The sequence below is a fragment of the Malaclemys terrapin genome, chromosome 3, assembly GCF_027887155.1.
Source record: "Malaclemys terrapin pileata isolate rMalTer1 chromosome 3, rMalTer1.hap1, whole genome shotgun sequence".
Taxonomy (NCBI): Eukaryota; Metazoa; Chordata; order Testudines; family Emydidae; genus Malaclemys; species Malaclemys terrapin.
In genome coordinates, this window is record NC_071507.1 from 203,000,250 (window position 1) to 203,018,423 (window position 18,174).

The 18,174-nt window shown below is 53.9% G+C and overlaps 1 protein-coding gene across 1 annotated transcript in view; it reads left to right on the forward strand.

Moving 5' to 3' along the window:
- EFR3B (EFR3 homolog B) overlaps positions 1-18,174 on the forward strand; it is a 133,991-nt gene that overhangs the window by 105,710 nt on the left and 10,107 nt on the right. Inside the window, exons 12-21 of the mRNA XM_054022779.1 lie at positions 3,484-3,535; positions 4,133-4,305; positions 5,161-5,236; positions 7,017-7,178; positions 10,929-11,060; positions 12,226-12,293; positions 12,940-13,067; positions 13,556-13,647; positions 16,363-16,411; positions 17,276-17,382. Coding sequence (XP_053878754.1) covers positions 3,484-3,535; positions 4,133-4,305; positions 5,161-5,236; positions 7,017-7,178; positions 10,929-11,060; positions 12,226-12,293; positions 12,940-13,067; positions 13,556-13,647; positions 16,363-16,411; positions 17,276-17,382 — 1,039 coding nt within the window. The remainder of the gene's footprint in view (positions 1-3,483; positions 3,536-4,132; positions 4,306-5,160; positions 5,237-7,016; positions 7,179-10,928; positions 11,061-12,225; positions 12,294-12,939; positions 13,068-13,555; positions 13,648-16,362; positions 16,412-17,275; positions 17,383-18,174) is intronic.

An 18,174-nucleotide genomic window follows, 5' to 3' on the forward strand; every position in this document is an offset into this window, starting at 1 on the left:
AGAGGACTGCAGACTGCCATGCTCTCCATCTGCATTCACCCTCCAAATTCCCTTTCAAAGCCTCTTTATGGTGCAATTAGAGAGGCATGTGAATCCAGTGTGTCACGAGCAAAGGGTTTCCCTCTTCCTTCTCGCGCTTTGCTGTCTGTTCAGAACGTAGCTGCTGTATGTCACTGAAATCATTCTCCTGGGGCAAGAGAGCTTTGGGAGAGCAGAGCTTTAAAAAGAGCGGCCACGCTGGGTCTGACCAATGGCCCGTCTAGCCCAGTGTCCTGTCTGCCGACAGTGGCCAATGCCAGGTGCTTCAGAGGGAATGAACAGATCCGGGCAATTATTGAGTCATCCGTCCCCTGCTGTCCACTCCCAGCATCTGGCACTCAGAGCCTAAGGACACCCAGAGCATGAGGTTGCGTCCCTGCCCATCTTGGCTAATAGCCATTGATGGACCTATCCTCCATGAACTTATCTAGTTCTTTTTTGAACCCTGTTATGGTCTTGGCCTTCACAACATCCTCTGGCAAAGAGTTCCACAGGTTGACTGTGCGTTGTGTGAAGAAATACTTCCTTTTGTTTGTTTTAAACCTGCTGCTCATTAAATGCTTTAATGCTGCATCTCCATCCTTTCAGGCAGACACAGCCACAGGAGACTAGTAGCGTATCAGAATTAGCCGTGTGGGTTTGCTTGACTATTCTACTAGAGGCTGGAAGTGTGCGGAGGGCTAGGGCTTCGGGCAGGAGACTGAGTCAGGAATCCTGCCGGTATTCCCCACCCCGCCACTGACTTACTGCATGACCTGGAGCAAGTCACTTATGGCCTGACGTTCGGGGGTGATGAGCACTCACAGCTCCCATTGAAGACCGTTTCCCCTGTCTCAACCCAGGGGGAATGATACCACGATCACTAGCATCAGCTTGGCGATTAGAGACCGCTCTCCGGCCCGAGTGCTGGCGGCCGACCGCTTGAAGTAACTGACTCCAAAGTGGAGTGTCCATATACGTACATTGTACATTCTGTGCTCTGATTTATGGGCCTGGCTTGTGGGGAAGTAAAGGGGCTGAATTTGGCCCTCAGAACTAGTGCAAGAAGTCTGTAGTTCTGGTTCTAGAGAAGTCTGCCCTTCCCGGAGGGGGAGAAGTTATAGCTGCAGACCAGGACAGCTGGAGATAAGACGATGTCCCCATAGGTCAGGTCACAAGTTCAGCCTTGGCCAGTGACGAGAGCCGGGTATAAGTACATTTGGGAAAGGGAATAAAAGCCAGGGATGCGACCTAACTCCAGAATAGCCGCCGCTCGCTGCTGAGCACAAATGGAGCTCCCCGAAGGGCCATCAGTGCTAGATGTCAGTCGGGCCCGGACAGTGCAGGAACTTCCTGGTCTCCTTTTAGTGACGAATGCCCTGCTTCTTCTAACTTGTCTCGTGGCTTAAGTAGAAGAGCTTAAGGGAGCTAGAAGGACAAAGCCATGAAAGCAGGTCCTAGATCTCTCTGTAGCTTTCCAGAGAGGTGGGCCAAGCTCTGGTGGTTCTCATTGTAGAAGGGGGCATGTCGGATCTTAAAGCACCACTGATAACCGTGTGGTATTTAATGAAGCGCCAGCCCATTTGTGTTAACACAACAGCCCAGAGAGCAGCATTCAAGCTTGTGGCTAGTTTGTGTGAAAAGCTTTTACCCCAGCGAGTAGAATAATGCTATTTAGTTCTTTAATATGGAAAAAAAATAGGAGACTAAGGGTACGTCTACACTACCCGCCGGATCGGCGGGTAGTGATCGATTTATTGGGGATCGATTTTATCGCGTCTACACTAGACGCGATAAATCGATCCCCGATCGCTCTGCCGTCGACTCCGGAACTCCACCGCAGCGAGAGGCGGAAGCGGAGTCGACGGGGGAGCGGCAGCGGTCGACTCGCCGCCGTCCTCACGGCCAGGTAAATCGACCTAAGATACGCCGACTTCAGCTATGCTATTGGCGTAGCTGAAGTGGCGTATCTTAGGTTGACTCTCCCCCCGACCCCCGCCAGTGTAGACCTGGCCTAAGGGAGATGAGGAACAAAACAGAAGAAACTGCTATTTGGAGCCAGGATAATGGCCCAAAGATGATACAGACGCTAGGCAAAGAGGTTTGGAGCGTGGTGCTAGATTCACACCGCGACTAGACTGTTAGCACTTGGTGTGGAACAGGTTTCGTATGGACAGCCTTGTTTACACTGGTATAACTCCCTTGACTTCAGCGGAGACACTCCTGATTTGCACCAGTGCAAGATCAGAATCAGGCCCGTTAACTTCAGGGCGGCCCCTGCTGTGAGGTCAGAATCAGGCCTGCAGCCCCTTGCAGGTGAAAGCCAGGCATTGCCACGCTCAGGGACTGTGACGGCAGACGGGAGTCACAGAAACCGTTTAGCGCAGCTCCACTATCAGCTGATCGGCTTCATCCCCGAGAGTTTTTACATTTTACTAGACGCTGCGGGAAAGATGACGCTGACTCCATGCGTGGGGGTGAACTGGCCCTTTACCCCAAAGGTTGCTCTTGCTCCTACGGAAGTCACAGCTCACAACTGAGCCTTGTGGGACGCGGCTTCCTGCTGTGTGATTTAGCCTCGGAGTTCAGAGATAGAGGGTGCGGAGAGAAGTGTTTTAAATGGCTGAAGGACGATAGCGTTTTCCTGCAAACTCCCCGTGATGTTAATTAACCCAGGGAGCACGGACGGAGTTAAAACTCCAGCTGTGTCTACACTTAAAATGTTACAGTGGTACACCTGCAGCCGCACTGCTGTAGTACTTCGTGTAGCCACTCGCTGCTGTTAATCCACCTCCCCGAGAGGCGGTAGCTAGGTGGACAGAAGACCTGGTGCTGTCTACAGCGTGGTTAGGCTGGCTTAATTGCGTCCAGGTATGTGGATTTTTCACATCCCTGAGAGACTTTGCTAAGTGTCCGCTCCCAGTGGAGACCAGCCCCCCGTAGGGACCTCAGGATTGATCTTATTCACCTCGAAAAATGAAATGATGGAAACCTGGGTTGGTGCCTCGTTACAGAGCAGAGGCCAATGAATGCGTTACGCCCAAGTGACGGGTGAAAAGCCGGCGTGTCTCCACTGCACTCAGTCGTGTTGCGCTGGTACAAGAATGAAGCCCGCAATCTGGAGAGCTTGATTGTGCAGTAACCGGGGGTGATTGCAGGATGACTGTCTGCAAATAGAAGGGTGTGAATGCTAAGGAGGGAGAGGAATTACGTCTGGTGGCCTGCAGGGGTCTTACTAGTCATTGCCTTGGTTCCATCTGTTGAGCAACGAGTGCCCCAGTGTTAAGGTTAGTCCCTGTGGCCACCGTTGCTTGAGCTGTTAAAACTCGCCTGGCCGAGACACTAGGAAATATCCCCCAGGGAACAATCCTGCCCCAGCCCTGGCACGGAGAATAGACTGATTGCTTTGGGTTTCTGTAAGTCTCATTCCATGCAGAGTTCAACGTTGGTTTTTGTCCCCTGCAGGGAGAATCGGAATCGCCTGACTCAGATAATGCTGCTGAAATCCCTCCTGCAGGTACGAACAGGGTCCCTTAGCAGGTGTGGCTGGTTTGGGAGTGATTGCCCACGTAGTCTCAGCACAGGCCTTGCCCTGGGACAGCTGGTGGCTGGCTGGCGGGCGGGCGGGCACCTGCTCGTCCTCAGGAAGGTTTGACTGCTCACCCTCATGCAAAGAACAGTACCCATGTTCGAACCCAATGTACCAAAGCAAGGACTGGCTGGGTGCCTCTGTGGCTAGTACCCTGCTGTGCCACATGGGTTTGATTTCCAGTCCCTCTTTCTGGCGTTTCGAAGCTAAGGACGCTGGGTGAGTTGCAGGTGCAGCCCCGGCCTGTGGGCTGGAATAGTGGTCGCTGCCCTTCATGACGCCCTGTGCAGCCTGTCTCTGCGCCAGCCCATCCCATAGCCTGTTGGGGGCTGCCTGGAAGCTCCCATGCCAAGCTGTTCCCTGTGCCACAAGGGGTTAAAGTGGAGCTCGGGCAGGTCCTCTACAGGCCAGCGAGACTCTTCCGCCCATTCCCCAGCTTTAGTAAATGCTTTTCTATCCATGGGACGTTTCTCCCACTGGCTAATATCCCCCTTCTGCTCTCCTTCCACCTTGTGCAACCTGCAGGTCTCCACGGGCTTCCAGTGCAGTAACATGCTCACGGCCCTGCCCAGCTCTTTCCTGGACAGGCTGCTCTCGGCCGCATTGATGGAAGACGCCGACCTGCGTCTCTTTGTCCTTGAGATACTGATCAGCTTCATTGACCGCCATGGAAACAGGCCCAAGTTTTCAACTATCAGGTGCGTTGGCGTGTTTCACGCGGGAGGGTTGTGGCTGGGATCAGCCTCTGGTTTTCCGTCGGGCACCTACGGGTGGTGGTAGCACCTACACATGTGACAACAGGCATATACGCGCCCTTTAACGCACGTTTCCTGAAATTACTGTAGTCCTTTTTCCAAAAATTAAGTTTTAATATTCGTAAAGAAATGTCGAGAGGCATAATCTGGGGGTGTAATCCCAGGACTGGGAACCAGCAGCTACTGGTCCTGTTGCTGATTTCCTCTGGAATGCAGAGCATTAATCGTCCCGTGCCTCAGTTTCCCTTTCTGTAAAATGGGGATTGATACTCGCTGACCTCACAGGGGCTGTTGTGAGGATTATTAATTAATGCCTGTAAAACCCTTTAAAGATGAAACCTATCTAGTACTCCTCCTACTGCCCGCGTTCATGTCACAGAGCCTAGATGCCCAACCTAATACCGCATTGATTAGGAGCCTTACAGAGCACAGAGACCGGACACTCGGTCGGGGAGTTTACGGTTGAGATGATGCTGTTACATCCAAGTGACGGTAACTGCAAACAAGCGCAGGGGCGGGAATAGGACAGGGCTACTGCTGATGAACTATGGTCAGGCGGGAGCTTAGTGTTTTACATCTCTTAATAGCTCAGTTTTCTTTAAAAATATGCCACAGGCCTCCAGCATCGGTTCTTGCCAGACTAGTTTACTCCCTGTAGGTGGTGCTGTAGCTGGGCGAGTGGAGGAAGAGATTTGTATTCTACCAAGAAGGCTAAGGGAAGGGCAATTCTCTTCCTCCTACAATATTCCGCTGCATCTGGGTCCTAGATTTCCCTTCCCCTTGTCTCTTTAACTGTAGCACCATCAATGACATCTCTGTCCTGAAGCTGAAAGTGGACAAGTGTTCCCGCCAAGATACCGTCTTCATGAAGAAGGTAGGTGCTGGGGCTTGTTTGATGGTAGCAGCTGGCCGGCTCTTGTGCCAACTCACTCTCCCACAAAACGCATGTGACACGGATAAGGGGTGTGGCCCGGTTCCCCATGTCATGGAGCAGCGTGGCTGAGAAGAGAGGAAAGATCTCAGTCCACCCGTGCCTGGGAGCACCCAGTGATCGTGTGAGATACACTGACTGGATTCTAATAGCTGATCTCCACTCACTGCCCCGTGAATGTTCTTTTGCATCCCCAGACCATCCATTAAAAGCAACAAAGAGTTCTGTGGCACCTTAAAGACTAACAGATGTATTGGAGCATAAGCTTTCGTGGGTGAATGCCCACTTTCGGCATTCACCCACGAAAGCTTATGCTCCAATACATCTGTTAGTCTATAAGGTGCCACAGGACTCTTGGTTACTTTTTACAGGTCCAAACTAACACCGCTACCCCTCTGATACTTGAGACCATCCATTGTTTTCTCTTATGAGTTGATCCCCGCCCCAGAATCCTTTGTGCTGTTTCACAGAATGCTGTAGTACCTAACAATGTGTGCACTATTGAGCGGTAGATTGTCAGAGGCAGCATTTACCTTGGATAATTTCACAGCTACAAGTAATCTTACAATGATCATTGACGCAATGTCCTGCCCTGCATATGCCCCATTGCTATAGAGTAAATGAACCTACTTCTACCCGCCCATTCAATCATGGCAACTACCACAGAATCCCAAGGATCTGAAAACTCTATCTAGTAAGTTACACATGTGCCTTCGGTTCATTGATGCTCTGGTCCCCTCATTTTGTATAACAGGGATTCTACCCTGTTTAAACGCACAAGATTTCCTTTGCAACTAGAAAAGCGAGTTCAAGTTGACAATGAAATCTTAGGACTGGAGAAACTCTGGATTCCTCAGACATGATGCTGAGGTTGTGATCCTGAGGTTGAAACCCACGGCTTCTGGCAGTAGGAGAATAAGCTTCCACATCCCTGCTGATCTGCCCTGGGGGTGGGGGAATAGGCAGAAAGGACTCCGCAGTTTTATAGCATCCGTCTCTTAATGTGAATCTGCACAGGCAGCTGCCTAGTGGAGCCAGGATTTGGTGGTGAGTTTCTGTACGGACCACTGGGGAAATCCATGGGTTGTAGACCCAGCGTGACGGGGGGCCCTCAGGAGCGACCAAAACACAACCAATAAGGAACCTAGTTTGAAACATTGGATAGGAAGCTAGAGGAAAGCCGGACGGCAAAGGGCATGCAGCCTTGCGCCCCGGCTTAAGACAGTGCTTGCATCCCTTCAGTGGGCCTGGTGTGCTTTCTGGACTGGGGATGTATTTGGGAATCAGGAGCCAGGCTCTGAGATGTGCTGAGTTGAGGGGTCTCGGCTCCTTACAGAAGGTGCTCGGCCTCTCGCAGTATCAGACTCCAATGGCAGAACTGTTCCCCTCGAACGTCCGATTCTGCCGGTCGGAGCTGTAGATGCCACTGAAGGCAGAATGCAGCGGCTCCCCATGAACAGCGTTGCCATAGGGCTAATGTGTCTAGTACTGAGCGAAGGCTGGCTAGAAGCACCTGCTACTGTGCCGTGTGCCGTGCTTGGCTGCCTCCTGTTACGCCTCTCGAACGAGAACCTGTGATTTTTGCCCCAGATCCCTAAGTGGCCCCCCCACAACCCTGGGCTTAGCAGGCCAATACTCAAACCACTGAGCTATCCCCCTCCCCCCCAACCTGTATTTCCCTGGGCTCCATTTACATGGTGCCGTGCTCTCTTCTCTCCGGCAGCATTCCCAGCAGCTCTACAGACACATCTACCTGACGAGCAAAGAGGAGAGCAACGTGCAGCCGCACTACGAGGCGCTTTACAGCATGCTGGCACTCATTAGCATCGAGCTGGCCAACGAAGAGGTGGTGGTGGACCTGATCCGCCTGGTGCTGGCAGTGCAGGTAGGATCGTGTGAGCAGTGCAGGGGCCTGGAGGCAGGGCCCCCAGTGTAGAGGGCTCCTCTCCCCTCGGTGCAAAGGGGGGATCGACGCAGGGACCTCAGCTAGGCGTGGAGCAGACAGACCAAAGTGGTGTAAATTCCACACTGGCTAGTGGGTGAAAAGAAATTTACCAGGGCTGGATTCTGGGCTCTATTATGTTGCTTGACTTACTGGAGTTTTACACTGGTCCAGTGGAGATCAGGATGCGGCCCCATGTCTGTAATGCTTACCTTCCCCACATGGATGCTGCGATATTGAATTAGGGAAGGCCCACGGGGTTACTCCAGATTTTTATCCGTGCAAATGAGATCCAGGTTTGGCTCAGTGCGGCGAGGTTGGTACAGTTCATGTTCTGAGGGGTTGCAGGAGAGCAGTGTGATGTGGGACTCCTGGGGGAATTCTGCGCCACTGCGCATGCGCAGAAATATCCCCCTCTGCAGATTGTCTTTGCTTCCCCACAGAAAAATGTTTTTTTGGTGTGGAAACAAAGAGAAGCTGCACCAGTGCGCACTCACCCCTCCCCGGCAGCGTGGGCGTGTCTGTTCAGGCAGCCGGGAGAGAGAGAAGTCAGTGCGAGGGGAAGTGTGGGGATCTGGGGATGCCCCGGCTGCCCAGGGACATTAGTCCTGGCTGAACGGGGGAAGAGAGGGGGAGGAGGAGGATGACAGAGTCAGAGTTCCCTCTCCCCTGCACGGGGCAGCTGGGGCTGGGTCAGGTCAACCTCCAAGACCCTCCCCCAGCTGCAGGAAGCTCTGCACTGTGAGGGGGAGGGAAGAGGAGGCTCTGCGGGGGGGGAGGGAGTCTGGGTGCAGGTGTGAGGCTCGGCAGAGGGGGTTGGGTGCCGGTGTGTGTGTCTGAATGCACAGGGGTTGGGTGGATAGGGGGAGCAGCCTCCCATACAGTGACCCCTCCCCCCACTTCCTGGCCCCATTGCTCCTCATCCCCCGTCAAGCCTCACGCACCCCTGCACCCAGAACCCTCCCACCGAGTCCCACTGAGCGACACCTCCTGCATCAGAAGCCTCCCCACTAACTCCCCCCGACACCCAAACCTTCACCTCCCTAAGCCTCACCCCCTGCATTGGGAGCCCCCTACCCCCCTGAGCCCCAGCCAGCTGTACCCTGACCCCCACCCCACCAAACCCATTCCCCCAGCACCCTGATTCCCCCCCCACCCCCCCGCCGAGCCCAACTACCTTCACCTGGACTCCCCTGCAGAGTCCCATTCCCTCTGACCCAGAACCCCCACAATGAGCCCCTGTGCATTCAGATCCCCCCCTGCACCCTGCAACCCCCCCCCGCCGAGTTGCCTGCATCCAGCTTGCGCCACACAGAACCCCGATACTCTTGAGGGAATTCTGTACCAAACCTTAAAATGTTTAGAATTCTGCAAAATTCCGCATGTTTTATTTGTCAAAATAACACAGTAACAATATAACCACACCATTTTCCATTATTTTGGTAATTTATTTCAAAATACACCTCTACTCCGGGTGTATAACGCTGTCCTTGGGAGCCAAAAAATGTTACCGTGTTATAGGTGAAACCGCGTTATATCGAACTTGCTTTGATCCGCCGGAGTGCACAGCTCCCCACCCCGCAAGGAGCGCTGCTTTACCGCGTTATATCGGAATTTGTGTTATATTGGGTCATGTTATATTGGGGTAGAGATGTACTTGTCAACAAATAATTGAAAATGGTGTGCTTATATTGTGTTATTTTGACAAATAAAACATGCAGAATTCTAAAACGTGCGCAGAATTTTTTAAATTTTTTGGCGCAGAATTTCTTCGGGAGTAATATGGGAATTACAGCAGCACTTTCATTCCGCCCCCTTGGTTTGTAAGTTCCACCATCTTAGCCTTGAACACAGTCACGTTTCAAAATCTGAATGAATATTTGAGAACCGTTTCTCTTCCATGTTCGCCCAGGCAGTACCAACCCCTCTTCTCTTTTAGCCTTTCACTGCGATTAACATTCTAATATTCTTTTATTTCTCCGCATCGGGTACCTAGAAGCCGTTGGGTACCTTAAGACAATGGAATAAATTGCAATACAAAAATGAACCAGTAAATGCAACGTAGCCAGTAAACCCAGTCTGGAAAACAAAACACGAACGTGACAGCAGCCCTGCCCTGCCGCTCACCTATCGCACACACAAATGGCAGTGAGCAAAGCCACCTGGTAATAAGGTGGAAACCTAGTGCTGTATGTTCAACAAATGCAGACGAACTTAGCTACTACCGTGATGGATTGGTTTCAGTGGACCATTTACTTAATAGTAGACAGAGAAGATGCATGAAGTGGTTAAAGGGACATCCGGCTTCTGAGCCTAAATCAGTGTGGCATGTAGACATCGCAGCGTTTGCCCACACGGGGCTAGCACTGAGGTGGAGAAGCAGCTATACGGGCTCTCCCCTCCCCACTCAATTCACATGGTTTTGGACCACCCATTAGGATGTTCATATCCCATCCATGTTGTAGGCTGCTGGCCTGGCTGCCCAGGAAGGAACCAGCGTCACACCGGAGTCTATTTCAGGCCCTGAGCTTTATTTCTTCCGTGTAAATTCAGCACATCAGTCATAGAATCATAGAATATCAGGGTTGGAAGGGACCTCAGGAGGTCATCTAGTCCAACCCCCTGCTCAAAGCAGAACCAATTCCCAACTAAATCATCCGAGCCAGGGCTTTGTCAAGCCGGGCCTTAAAAACCTCCAAGGAAGGAGACTCCACCACCTCCCTAGGTAACCCATTCCAGTGCTTCACCGCCCTCCTAGTGAAATAGTGTTTCCTAATATCCAACCTAGACCTCCCCCACTGCAACTTGAGACCATTACTCCTTGTTCTGTCATCTGCCACCACTGAGAATAGCTGAGCTCCATCCTCTTTGGAACCCCCCTTCAGGTAGTTGAAGTCTGCTATCAAATCCCCCCTCATTTTTCTCTTCTGGAGACTAAACAATCCCAGTTCCCTCAGCCTCTCCTCGTAAGTCATGTGCTCCAGACCCTCCAGTCATTTCTTCCCGGCTAACCAGGGGTCTTCTGTAGGGGCCTCTCTATTGCCTTCAGCTTTCCACCATCCGACTTCCTTGCCACTGGAACCAATCTTGTGCCAATAGCGCTCCATCCCAACCGAGCCACTTGCTGGCTTATAGGCTCACCTGATGGCTGGCTGGGAGGCAGCTGGTCCGTCACAGGCATAGGCACCGACTCGGTGGGTGCTCTGGGGCTGGAGCACCCATGGGGGAAAAAACAGTGGGTGCTCAGCAACCACCAGATACAGCTGATCCGCGGGGGTGTGGATCAGCAGTTTGTCAGCTGGGGGGGGGACTTGGGGGAGGGCAGCGAGCGGGGACCTTGGGGGAGGGTGCAGTGCAGGGGCAGGAAGAGGTGGCGCGATGGTGAGGCCTTGAGGGAGGGGACAGTGCGGGGCAGGAAGAGACGGCGTGAGGGTGAGGCCTTGGGGGCTGGGGGCAGGGCCTCAGGGTGGAGCATCCTCGGAGAAAATTAACAATCGGTGCCTATGGTCACAGGCGAGACTGGGCCGAACTCCCCTTAAAGTGCCAGCCGCCCTGTGACACCTTTTTTGGTCCCAACCCCTGCCAGTTAGTTTGCTGTCTCCCCGTCCGCCTGTCATTGCTTGGCTAACAAACTAACCCGCTCCCTGGTCTGGCCCATGCTGACGGGTCTCTCCCTGTCCGTGGGCTTTGCAGGAGATCGCCCAGATCAACGAGGATAACCTGCCTGTGTACAACCGCTGCGCCCTCTATGCCCTCGGCGCCGCCTACTTGAATCTAATCAGCCAGCTCACCACGGTGCCCGCCTTCTGCCAACACATCCACGAGGTCAGTGCGGCTTGGACCCCCCCTCGGCTCTTAGCTGTACGCTGTGGGGGGTGGAGGGAACCCGGCTCTCAGTGAGAAACATGGGCTTCCAGTGGCACAGTTACCTAGCCAAATCCGTGGCTGGTGGAACTCCCCCAAGGTCTGTAGTGTTACACCAGACACTGACGTGGCCCTAGGTCACCAGGTCAAATCCAGCCCAGGTTGAAAGCCACTGAAAATCATGCCTGTTGGCTGGGCTGTGTGCAGTGAGTTTGGAGGGTCTCGGTCAACTGTGACCAGAGAGAACATAAGAACAGCCGTACTGCGTCAGACCAAAGGTCCATCCAGCCCAGTATCCTGTCTACAGACAGTGGCCAAAGCCAGGTGCCCCAGAGGGAGTGAACCTAACAGGTAATGATCAATGATCTCTCTCCTGCCATCCATCTCTACCTTCTGACAGACAGAGACTAGGCACACCATTCCTTACCCATCCTGGCTAATAGCCATTAATGGCTATTAACCTCCATGAATTTATTCAGTTCTCTTTTAAACCCTGTTACAGTCTTGGCCTTCACAACCTCCTCAGGCAAGGAGTTCCACAGGTTGACTCTGCGCTGTGTGAAGAAGAACTTCCTTTTATTTGTTTTAAACCTGCTGCCCATTCATTTCATTTGGTGGCCCCTAGTTCTTATATTATGGGAACAAGTAAATAACTTTTCCTTATTCACTTTCTCCACACCACTCATGATTTTATAGACCTCTATCATATCCCCCTTAGTCTGCTCTTTTCCAAGCTGAAAAGTCCTTCATCAGGAAATCCACCCCCGCAGGTAGCACTTACTGGTCCCCTCGCTGATTGTCTCAGCGGGGAAGCTGAAGACTGAATTCCCCTCCCACTCTGAGAGGGGGTCGCTCCAGGGCAGGGTGGAGGCAGGCCTGGTGGTGAGGTACGGTGTGTGTGTGTGTGGGGGGGCTTGTGCTGCCTCTGCCCACCCAGCGCCTGTTCTGGGGGAAGCTAGAGGATTGTTGTCTCCAGGGCTGTCCGTCAGGCCCCTGTCCCCAGCACTAAACTGGCCTCAACGAAGAAGTCTGAACGTTCGGTTCCCATGGATGTTTGCTAAGTTGGTTAACTTGCCACATGGAGGACAAGCCGCTGACAGGTTCTCTTCCCTCCCCTCCCTGCTAGGTCCTCGAGACGAGGCAGAAGGAGGCTCCATACCTACTTCCAGAAGACGTGTTTGTGGAGATGCCCCGGTAAGTGCCCCTGCTGTAAAAGGCACTTGTCACCCTTGGTTTGAGCTCCGAGCGGTGGCAGAAATCCTGCTGCACCTGTCAGAACCGTCGCCTGCAGTTGTGCGCTGACCAACTGTGGCCCTTTATAATTCTCCATTAGCAGCCTTTGTGTGGGTTCGACTTGCTAGATGAGTTGAAGGAGGAATCCTGGAGAAGCAGCTGCCAGGGAAATCTCCAGAGTCATTTCCTTTTCCTTGGGTCCTTCACTGAGTCAAAAGAACGTGCATCAGCTCTCTCCCCGGGTGGTGGCATCTCCTCCTCCAGGCAGAAATGCCGAGGGGCCTGATTCTGATCTTGCTCAGACCAGGGTGACTCTGCTGTTGCTGGTGTGAATCCGAGGAGGATCATGGTCAGAGTCTTCTGTGCCCACCTGAACTGATCTGGCTGTCTGGGAGGGAGGTAGAGCATTCCCAGTCATAGAATCATAGAATATCAGGGTTGGAAGGGACCTTAGGAGGTCATCTAGTCCAACCCCCTGCTCAAAGCAGGACCACCACCAATTGTTCACCTGGAAACCCTACAGGCCACTGAAAAGCAAAGGCCTAGCTAACCCAAACTGCAACGTGCCAGCGTCGTCACCTGTTTTCCTCCCTGTTCAATCACGCAGGCTGACGAAGAGCCTGGATCACTTAGTGCCCGAGGTCTTCTTCCGACAGAGCAAGATCAGCGAGGTGCTGGGCGGCAGCGGTTATAATTCAGACCGGCTCAGCACCCCCTACATCCCCCAGCTGACAGGTATGGTACAGAGCGTCCCTGCGTGCTGCGGCCTTTTCCATTGCAGTGCCCTGCAACGCAAGCGGCATGGCTCAGTTGCTAGCTTCCGAGATTCGAGTCCTTGCTTTGCCGTAGACTCCCCGTGTGACCTTGGTCAAGTCACTTAGTCTCTGTGCGCCACCTGTCCCATGGGGATAACTGCACTGGCCTGCCTCACAGGGGGGCTGTGAGCAGGAATGCATATATGGCAGCAGGGGCCAAATAACTACAGGAGAGAGAGAAGTAGAACCGTAGGGTCAGAAGGGACCTAGTCTACTCCCTGCGGGGACACAGGTTTTGTTGGGTCTAAACCATCCCGGTCAGATGGCTCCAGCCTCCTTCTGAAATCCTCCAGCAAAGGAGCTTCCACAACCTCTGCATCCTTCCCTCTTCTGACCCAGACAGCCCCCCTCCCAAACGGTGTCTCCCCTCTCTGCCTTCCTGACGGGTTGGCTCCCCCTGTTTTCCAGACGAAGATCGGTTGTCCAAGAGGAAGAGCATTGGCGAGACCATTTCTCTTCAGGTCGAAGTGGAATCGAGGAACAGTCCCGAGAAAGAGGAGGTACTGTGGGCTGCCCGTTGGCCGTCTGCTCAGGCCAGCCTGAGAACTGTCCTTGTCATTACACCATGTCACCAGCAGGAGGGGAGGTTTTTGTGGCTTGCCTAGACAGCTCCTCTGCCGGTGCCCAGTGTCCTGAGCCGACTGGATCGGCAGGGGGGCGCTTGCTTGGGACAGCCATTTTCCTATCAAACCTAGGGATGGCAGAGCCCTATTAGATCATGCAGGGTGAACCCGCAGGGAGACGATTTCCTGCCTGGGAAGCTTTTCCTGCGGACGTTTCCCTGAGCCCATTTCTTCTAGCCCCATCCAGAACATTCTCTTCCCCCCCGCATACCCCCAGTGCTTACAGAGTGTTCCCATCTCCCCCAGCGCGGGTGCTGTGCAGACAGCCTGTGTGTGGGCAGCTCTTTCATCTCCCCTCATCATTCCCTTCTGCCATCCCCCGGATTGTTTTTCCCCTTCTTTCCACCGGGTTGAGATCTTGGCGAAGACCCGCTCCCATACGCCACTCCCTGCTCGCCTGGCATCTGAGATTCGCTGTTCACCAGCCGGGGACTTGACTCCATGTTGCACTTGTGGTTAGAGAGAGACTCAGGGCTTGGCTACACTTGCGAGTTAGAGCGCGTTAAAGCAGCCCCGGGCGCCCTAACCCACGACTCATCCATGCTGGCAAGGCACGTAGAGCGCTCTGACTCCGTGGCTAGAGCGCTCCTGGTACTCCACCTCAGTGAGAAGCATAACGCTTGGTGCGCCTCGGCTGAAACGCCCAGGCATCAGTGTGAACGAGGTGTTGCATTACTGCGCTCTGATCGGCCTCCAGAAACGTCCCATAATCCCCTGAAGTCAAGTGGCCACTCTTGTCATTGTTTTGGAATCGCTGCAGGAATGCAGATATGCCCTTTCAAAGCTCCGTTTCTGACAGCCGGGTGCTTATCTGCTCCGGGACAAAGCATCCATTAGTCTGGAATGCTATGTGTGAGAGAGAGGCGGGGCGGAGGGTGGATCTGCTGCTGTCTGAATTTACGAGACAGCATGCTGACATGTCTTAGCCCCCCAAAAACCCACTCTCTCCCCCCACATACACACAACACACTCCCTGTCTCACACCCCCCCCATCTGAAAAGCACGTTGCAGCCACTTGCATGCTGGGATAGCTACCACAATGCACTGCTCTGTGGCCATTTCAAGAGCTGCTAACGTGGCCACGCCAGTGCGCTTCAATCTGAGTGTGGACACACTGCAGCGCTTTCCCTCCTGCGTTCTCCGAGGGCTGGTTTAACTCGTAGCGCTCTACATCTGCCAGTGTAGCCAAGCCCTCAGTCTAAAACCTCCCTGAAGCCCCAGGATCTTCAGAGAATTTGATCTTAATACAGATCCTCGCTGGGGTTCCAGCTATATTGAATGCACAGGATCTGTGGGAGCGAAATACCTATAAAAGACAAGCCCGAGCCTTCCCCCTGGTGCTAAACATTCCCATCTCCTGACCTGCCTTCTCTCCCCATAAACTCCTGTTTTAACAGGATAATGTGACATTAAGCACCGTATAATTTTTCATTAGTATGCCCGGCCGAGCACTCTGTGTCTGCGTTAGGGCGCTGCAGGCCGTGAGCGATGGGGTAATAATTCACTCCTCATGTGTTCAGCAGGGCGAGGTGAACAGGCCTTGTGCCCAGCAGCGTCCTACGCACGGATTATTACAGCCTGACGCCCCTGCTGGCGGCCAGGGCTGGATAATCACGGCTCGTGTCCCATCCTTGGGGGGAGGGGGCCGGAAGAGCTCCCACGTGGCGGTTCTCTCCCGCATTTACCTTCCAAGAGCATGTTTGATTGATTGCTTCGCTCTCTGAAAGCCACTGCTTGGGCAGCCGCTTCTTGTTTATCCTTTTCCATAGACTGGGCTTCCTACCTGTCGGCCCTAGGGTGACCACCCGTCCCGAAATGGGCAGGACAGCTCCGAAATGTACATTTCATGTCCCGGTCCCGGATTCCCTGTGGTGCCCCTGCGCCTGCCCAAGGCTCAGGGGCGGTGCCAGCCTCTTCCAATGTTGGGGGGCTGAGATGGGCCTTAGCCCCTCCCCCCCTTGCCACAGGGCCCTGCCCCTCCTTTCTCACCCCCACCTCCCGAGGCCCCACCCCTGGCCAGGCTATAAGATGGAACCGGGCCATTGTAAGAGGCACCTGGAGAGTCCCTCACCCATCACCTGCCCTAGGCAGTGCACCCTAGGGGGTGGGGATATGGTCCAGGGGCTGCTCTCAGGCACTGCAGCCCCCTGACTAGGGCAGGTGGAGGGTTTGGGAGCCACACAGTGGCCGGGGTCCCTGGGCAGCCACTCTTACCATGGCCTGACTCTGGCTTCTGGCCTGGCTAGGGGGCGGGGCCTTGGGGGGGGAAGAGGAGGAGCAGGGGTGGGGCCACAGAAGGGGCGGGGCTCCTGCATGTGTCCCGCTTCCGCCTTTTGAAAAGGTGGTCACCATAGTCGGCACCTTCATAGATTTTACGGCCAGAAGGAACCATTGGACCATGTTGGCTGACCTTGGCTGACAGTGCAGGCCATTCAATTTCACCCAGGTACCCCTGTCTTGAGCCCCAAACGGTATCGCCTCCTAGTGGTAAGCCACACTACTGGAGGACTCAAGACCCTAGAACCACATGGTCTGTTCCTGAAATGAAATAGCCCTGGAGGTATAATCTTTGTTTTTTTGCCCTACCCCTAGAGAGCCCCCGCTGAAGAGATCACGTACGAAACCCTGAAGAAAGCAATTGGTAAGGAACTGAGCGATCTTTCAGAGTGCCACAGAGTTTAAGGCCAGACCGGGACAGTTAGATCATCTTGTCTGTCCCTCTGCGTGCCACAGGCTGTACATTATCACCCAGGTGCTGCTATGTTAAGCCTAAGTTAGTCTGCACACAGAGGAAAGATCGAGTTGTGTTGGTCACATTGCGTGTGTGTGTGTGTGTGTGTGTGTGTGTGTGTATGTGTGTGTGTGTGTGTGTGTGCAGGGGGTGTAAAACGTCCCCTCTTTCTGCTGTTCTGCTCCATGAACATGACTGGAAGTGTCAGGGCACAAATTCTGCCCCAGGCCCACCGCACTGCCTGGCCAGCGAGTCTCTCACAGCGAGACTCCTTTAGGGCTGGAGAGATGGCCAGCTAATGGTCGGAGCACAGGACTGGGAGCCGGGAACTGCTGCCACTGACTCTCTGTCTGACCTTGGGCGTGTTGCTTAAGCCAAAGTTTTCAAATGTGTCCTTTGATTTTTGGGGTGCGTCGGGGTCTGGGTGCCCAGATTTGGGGGGGTGTCGGTGCCCAGAATGAGACACGTGGGCCCTGATTTTCCAAGGGTGCTGAGCCCCCACAAATCCAAATACAGTAGCTGTGCAGTGTGGCGCTCAGCCTGCTCTCACCACCTGGCATGCAGGGGAGATGAGGAGCGGGGGAAGGCACTGCTCTCCGGGTGTTCTCTGCACCCCAGGGCTCATAGCAGAGCATGCGATCCCCTGGGGGCTGGGCAGGATCTGTGCATGGCCCCAGAACCCATGAACAGAATGACCGAGACTCGGGGCCTGTGTGCTTGGTGCTGCGCAGAGCTTTTTCACCATTGCTTTGTCGTCGTCCCCGGGTGCTTTAGTAGACAGCGTTGCCGTGGAGGAGCAGGAGCGGGAGAGGAGGCGGCTGGTGGTGGAGAAGTTCCAGAAAGCTCCTTTTGAAGAGATTGCAGCTCACTGCGGTGCCCGGGTGAGTCTCTGCTTTTGGCATTTCACCCACCGGCTCTGCCTTGCCGTGGAGATGACGTAGACTGGGAGGACCTGCTGGGCCCGTCCCAATGGGTCATAAAACCAAAGCGTAGCACACTGCAAAGTGTGGTTCCTACCCCGGCTAATGGCTGATTTGCTAGCAGATAACACCCTTCTACTGCTACCCGCCAGCTAAGCTATTCCTTTAGCTCACGTGGTGGAGACCGATGTTGTAGTATGTTCCGAGTTCAAACCCTGTGGGTGACGCATGGGAGAGGTTGTTGTGACGGCACAGGAAGCCGTCAGCTCCCTGAAGCTGTGAGACCTCCAGAATTAGGTGGTCTTCGGGAGTGACTGATATGTAGACCTTTCTGCTGTAAATACCCCCAAGTCCCTTATGCATCAGAGATAAGGATCTCATCTGCCACAATTGAAATGCAGCCAGCTCGGGGGTGGAGCGGAGCAGCTCTCAAGCAGCAGACAGCACCATTGCACTGCCCTTTGGGACAGGAAGTGGAGAATCCCATATCCAGTTAAAACCACAGCAGGGTTTTAAATTTGGCCAGGGCACCCTGGTCCTGTGAAACATGTCAGGGAAACGTTAACGGCCCCAATTAGTCTGGGCTCCAGATCCCAATCTCCTATGAAAACTGGGATCTCAAAGCACCACTTCACACCATGCGGCAGTGTTGGTCAGTTCAGACACAGGAGGGAAGCACGGTACCTGCATCACCAGCACCACTTCCGGCTTTCCGTAGCTGTCCTGTGGAGGTGCACTGAGGACTCTGGGTGA